This window comes from Trachurus japonicus, chromosome 7 (assembly GCF_045865225.1).
Source record: "Trachurus japonicus isolate A0001 chromosome 7, Traja_1.0".
Taxonomy (NCBI): domain Eukaryota; kingdom Metazoa; phylum Chordata; class Actinopteri; order Carangiformes; family Carangidae; genus Trachurus; species Trachurus japonicus.
The window spans coordinates 24,453,527-24,459,931 of NC_140913.1; the positions used below are offsets into that span (position 1 = coordinate 24,453,527).

Below are 6,405 nucleotides of genomic sequence, written 5' to 3' on the forward strand. Positions count from 1 at the left end.
ACTCTATCCACACATGATTGTGAGGGTTACTGTATTGTATTTAGATGGACGTCTGGTTGTATTTTAAAAAATGGCAAACCTAAAAAGACATGAGGTAAAATAAACTGTGGCAGGGATTATTAATCATTTCATTTCATTTAGGCATGGTCACTGGATGCAGGACCAACAGATTCAAAAACGTATTTGTCTCTATTACCACTGTTTGTTTAAATAGTATCACATAATGTTACAAGTTAGAGGTGTGTGATCCCTGAATTTATGTTCTGCTGGCTGCTCAACAACCTGCCCCTCAGGGATCATAAAGATGACCCTGACCTTGACCTTAACCTTCACAAAGCACTGTGTTGATTCAGATTGTTTAGTCAAATGGGCAAAAATAAATCTGAAGGCTTGTCAGAACAGCGAGCGAGAGTTTGCACAACCTCTACCACTGTGTTAGCTACAAGCTCACAAACAACATAATCATATGACTACACTTCAGAAACAGTCATGCTAGTTAGTATGCAGGGGGGAAATTGGGCTTCATCTTCCTGCGAGAGTATTGTATTAAGGCTGATAACTTGTGAAATTAAGGAGAGTTTTAATTATAATTGTGTTGGTTTAACTTCTGTGCTACTGCCATGTTGTACCATGACAGCAGGAAAAAATGAAGTGAAGATAATTTAATTAAAACGACATGTGCATCATTAACACTAACCGGTGCTAAAAGTATCTACCGACCAAACTGAAGTAGTGAAGTGTCTTTATTGCTAATTATTTGTTTCAAGTTCAGTCTGTGCGAGGTCTATGTTCTGCCGTCAGGAAATGGCTGCACACATCCTTTGGTCCTGACAGAGGCTCTCACCCTCTTCCTGCCTGCTGGACTTTTCTATGTTATCAAAGTAACTGACAGCCGTACGTATAAATGATGGCATTACAACCTTTAAATATTGTTAGAAACTCAATCATCTCTGTGTGAAGAAGTTTACAGTAATTTGTTTCCTTTAAGCAGTGTGGTAGGTGACTAAGTGATGCACGTTTCCCCCTTCAGGCAGCTGCGTGCGCTCGGTGCTGAGGCTGTTCAGTACCACAAACCCATATCCTCAACTCACCCTCACTCCACTTGGCTGCTGCTGCTGCTGCTGCTGCTGCTGCTACAATCTCTCTAACACACCCTTGATATTTCCCAATGGTAGCCTGTATGAAGAATCCACTTGGGAGCTCTGGGGCTTGCATGATTTGTTCATGTATCAGAGTCAGGCAGTGAATTCGGTGCCTGTTAGCCTGTGGATACTGTTCCTGGCTGACTGCAGACTTCAGAGAGATTCTCTCCCGCTATTCTGTGTGTAGTTAAACACTTGTTAATCACTGTTAGTGTTAATTATTGTATTGCATATTGATTCAAACACTTAGATCGCCTCCAATTCATCTCTTATTTCTGCCCTGTCATGAAATAACACATATACTATATGAGGTAAAAGATTATTGTTTAGTCACACACACATAGCATTGACACAGTTAGGGTAAAGAAAAACAGCCTTACGTAACCCAGATAACATAACACACACTGTATATTAAAAACTGTATTGCGCTCTTCTACTTTCCACAGTTACATGTGGACGTTCTGCCTTTGTCTTAATTTGTCAGGTGTACCATGACAATGTAAGCCAGCTCTGCTTACTCAGTCCTGATATAAAGCTTATGGAGCTGTAGAGGTTTAGTTTGACAGCTGAGACCACACAGTTGACCGGCCCAACTGGTTTGTGCATTTGTGGCACCCGTTTATACATCCTATTGACTTTAAAAAAAAACAGCGGCACCTTTAAGGGGGACGAAAGGGACTCCAAAGTGGGTCAGAGTAAAAATATCTTCAACAATTATTCATGGGACCCCGCCTATCTCTACCTTACCTCCACCCTGTGAAAAATCTGCATTGCACTGCAGTGAGGGGAGAGAAAATGGAGAGGAAGCGATAAGGAGTACGAAGAGTCTTGGAGGAGAAAGGTTTTAGGGTGAAAAGAGCGAAGACAGAGCGAAGAGCGGGTACTTTGTTTACTTGTTTTGGCTTGGCTTGTGATGAAACGTGGGTGCAATGTGCAATGCACAAAGAACAATGTGCAATGTGTGCCGTGCAAACACTTCCTTTGATGCTTGATGCTAAACTTTTCTAACATTTGATCCGTCGTCGTCAGCAAACCTCCCACCAAACACCAACACTGTACCCACCATTGCAAATGACTGCCAAGGCTGCCTGAATAAAACATTTACCACACCGATCCACAGCCTTCTCATGTACCTTTCTCTCTCTTCTGAGATGAAGCAAAGGGTTTCAGATGGGGAGGAAAGGCTTTGCAAAGCAGAGACTTTGTGAAATATCTCTGATTGGGCAGGTACAGAGAACGGTGCTCTGTGATATGTGACAGCGGTGGGATTTTGGAAAATTTCGCTCGGGTGCCTAAGGTTGAATGTTGTTGTTGTTTCATTCTTTTGCAAGTGCCTCACTAAAAAAAAAAAAAAAAGCATCATGATTGGAACAATTAATCAAATCAAGGATTGTGATTGGCTGTGAGAAAAACTAGATTCCAGTGCAGCAGAAGGGTGTCATGGCTGCCAGGTCCCTGTAGGTCTGCACTGTAAATCCACACATTAATCAGAGTCGGCAGGGAGAGATCAAAGGAGCCTGTTCCATCTTTACTCAGAGCAGCACTTTGATGTGTGTGTGTGTGTGTGTGTGTGTGTGTGTGTGTGTGTGTATGTGTATGTGTGTGAACGGAGGAGAGAGTCAGACAGAGAGAGAGAGAGTGGGGCTCAAAATTAGGATATGAGAGACAGCCTGGAGAGAGAGCCCTCATGTGTGAAGCCTGCTGGGTCTTGATATAGAACATATTAGCAATAAACCTGTAGATCCTGTAGAACTTTTCATCAACATCCACTGAATCCTGATGTGTTCACTGCGCCCACATCCACACGAGTGTAGCCGACCAACTGCAAAATATGCTCATACTATGAAGATGACTGGCTAACACATGTCTAAATGCATGCATGTATCTCACACACACACACACACACACACACACACAGATTTATGTACGTGCACACATGCATTGTTCGCTGTCAAACATCCACACACCGATAGGAGATACTTTCCTGCCACATGGTGGTTCTCCGCCGTCACTGCAACCCCAACGCCGCGAGTGCTCGGTGTTTTTGTACGCACACCATCACCATTGTATGGCAACTGAGCCTGAGCCTGCAGTTGCCATGGCGACACAGAGCCGCAGCGGAGGCTTTAAAAGCATCTTGTATTATTAGTTGGTGTGTTGACACTTTTTTTTTTTTTTTTTTTTTTTTTGCATTTCCACCATTCTCTGTGAATCAGAGGCTTTTAGCGCTCGGTCCCCCTGGAGAAAGGTGACGACCATGTGTAGTGCTGCCAGTCCAACGCTAGAGGATCACAGTCGACCGAGGAGTAAAATTGTGCCATCGCTGGGTACTTTTCTCACCATAGATCAGCTGTTAAAAGCAAATATTTCACCTATTTTTATTGTTTTTATTTTTATAGTGTAGGCATGAAACCTGTTCAGAAATACCCCCTTTTTTTACTTTTAAATTACTACAGATAAATAGGCTACCCACAGGGCAAAACTAACAGATATAAATCACCATAATGAAAACAGGAAATAGGCCTTCTCAATTGTTTTTATTTACTGATGGTTAAGGCACTTTTCAATTTCAATTCGTGGGCTTTTCTGCCATCTGCTGGTCCAAGCCTCGTACAGTCACACAGTAACTACAGTCTCGTCTGAGAGAAAATGAACACATGATCCACAGAAATGTCTTCTGTGACACTGATGACAGACACTATGTTTTTCATCATCATTTTTGTCACCATTGGAAGCATTTATTGTGTCATAAGATTTAAACCCACTGAAGCAGCAATTTGTGATTTAATGGGTCAGATGTAAAAATCTCCCTAATTGTCTGGTGTTAAATTTGGATGTCAAAGGTTGGAGATGGTGTGTTGTAAAAAAGCTTAATTTGGCTTCAGCCTGGTGCTGGGAAAAAGGTTCATTGATGTTTTATTTTGTTTTTTTTAATGAAGTGATGTGTTCATATAATTAGTTATGGACCAAAATACAATGTTTTCACTCTCAATATCAAATACATTTCACATATTTTGGTTCTATTGGTCTATTGGTCTTTCTTTGGAGCCCTTTTTTCAGGCTTTTACTGGATAGGACAGTAGAGAGGCAGAAGGTGGGAGAATGACCTGCAGCAAAGGGCCACCGGTTGAATCGAACCGGGGGTCGCTGCGGCAGTGACCTTGTTGAGTTGATCATCTTGGCCACTATATCTTTGTTTTGACTTCACATCTTTGTTGCAGCCTATTGTTTTTTGACTTAGTACTGACTGACTCACTATCACTCAGACTGTGTATTATACCTTTGTGTTTCTCCTCTGTCCATTTCACTGTTACACTGTTAGCACTGATGATAGACCTGCATTGTGTTTAGTGCATCACGTGTATCCAAATCAATCACCATCAAAAAGGTCTGACCACCGTAATGTTTAAAGGGATACTTAACCCAAAATCGATAATTCACCAATTTTCTACTCACCGTCATGCCAAGGAAGGGTTTGGAGAACTTTTGCAGTTATCAAAACGCTTTAGGCGTTCCAGGGGGGGTCCGGCTGGCAATGGATTTTGAATCATCCAAAACACACACACTATGAAACATCCAAATGGGGGTGTTTGGATGTTTCATAGTGTGTGTTTTGGACGATTCAAAAGTGAGCACAATCGACCGCCATTATATGAAAATCCGTTGCCAGCCGGACCAACCCCCCCTGGAACTCCAAAAGTGTTTTGGATACAGTCACAGAACGACACAGTTCAACAAAGAGCCACTTGAAAAGTTACTTAAAGGGACAACGAGGAGTTTCTATTCGGTTATAAAAAAGTCTCACGTTAATGTGGATGAATCTCCACTACCCACACTTGTTAATGGGCCCATTTTCGATAAATACATTGTTTTGTCTCGTTATTTTGTTATTATTAGTGGTGGCGGAAATGCTGGTCGAGCCGACCAGCGTTTCCTTACTTTCGGTTTCGTGAGAATAACGCAGCTGAATCGCCGTTTATGGTCGGAACTACGACGGTATGTGAACCTCTTTGAACCTCTGACTTTAATTATTGATGAATGAAAACATGAGTCTGTCTTGCGCCGGTCAAAGAATTTTACGGTGCGCGGAGGCTCATAAATGTAGTGAGAAAACGCTTCGCTTTTCCAAAACTCCTCGTTGTCCCTTTAAAGTTACTGCAAGAGACAAATATCTTTGTGGATATAGTCACAGAACGACACCGTTCGACGAAACAGTGACTCCAGCTTTTACCAGATCTCTGACCGTCCTACACAATCTGTGTTCAGCAAACATGTCAGAAAGACAAGTACAGTCTGAAGCTGCCGACCAGCAACAGACACCTTTGTCCAGTACAATTCTGCATGCCCTTCAACTGGCCCTTTTTGAGGTTAAGAAGGAAAACAAACAGCTGGCTGAAGAAAATGTGGCTCTAAAGCAGCAGCTGGCCACCAAAGAAAACAGCTGGGAGCTCGAGAAGAAGACATTGCAGGATGAGAATGCGTCCTTGGTGTCAACACTCTCCACCATGACCAAGAGCTGCCAGGACAACTTGCAAAAAACACTTGAGTCTGCAAAACAGTGACACGCACAAGCTCCACATCTGCTCAGTGAAGGAAGCACTTCGCTCATGTCAAATAGAGACAGAGCAGCTCAAAAAGCAGCTGAAGGCAAAGTGTGACATGATCACAGCAATGGAGCTCTCTCTACCCAAAACTATTGCACAGCTCAATGCAGCATGGCAGAGCCAGGTGACTGCCAAGGAAGAAAAAGCAGTTGCTGAGCTTAAAACTCTGCAGAAGAGCTGTGATGAGAAGATAGAGAGACTCATCCAGGGAGAGGATGAGGTGATCAAAAGTGCCAAGAGAAAATCAATGGCACTGGACAAAGAGGACAAGGTCAGCATCAAGGACCTGGAGACCAAGATGTACCAATGTCAGACTGAATGGCGGACAAAGGTTAGCACTCTGGAGGAAAATCTCGGTAACACTTTATTTGACGCCTGTCACTATAACGCATTATAACCATACTTATAATGAGTTATAATGCAGCTATAGAGCATTTTATAATGTCTTATAAGGTCAAGTATTATAATAGAGTTATAATGCTATACTTATTGTTATAAAGCCTTATGACAATTTATGAGTGTTTATAATGATAGTTATACACGTTTATAAGCCAATTATAACACATTATAACTATATTTATAATGCATTATCGATGTGGGCATTGTCAGCGAGTTACTAACAGTTATAACGTATTATAATACCTGACCTTATAAGTCAA

At 42.1% G+C, this 6,405-nt stretch overlaps 1 protein-coding gene across 1 annotated transcript; it reads left to right on the forward strand.

Moving 5' to 3' along the window:
- The first annotated feature begins 5,413 nt into the window (after nucleotides 1–5,413).
- LOC146984814 (uncharacterized) lies at nucleotides 5,414–6,143 on the forward strand. Its single transcript, XM_085783220.1, is given in 2 exon segments — nucleotides 5,414–5,715; nucleotides 5,717–6,143. Coding segments are annotated over 2 exon segments (729 nt in total).
- The last annotated feature ends 262 nt before the right edge of the window (nucleotides 6,144–6,405 follow it).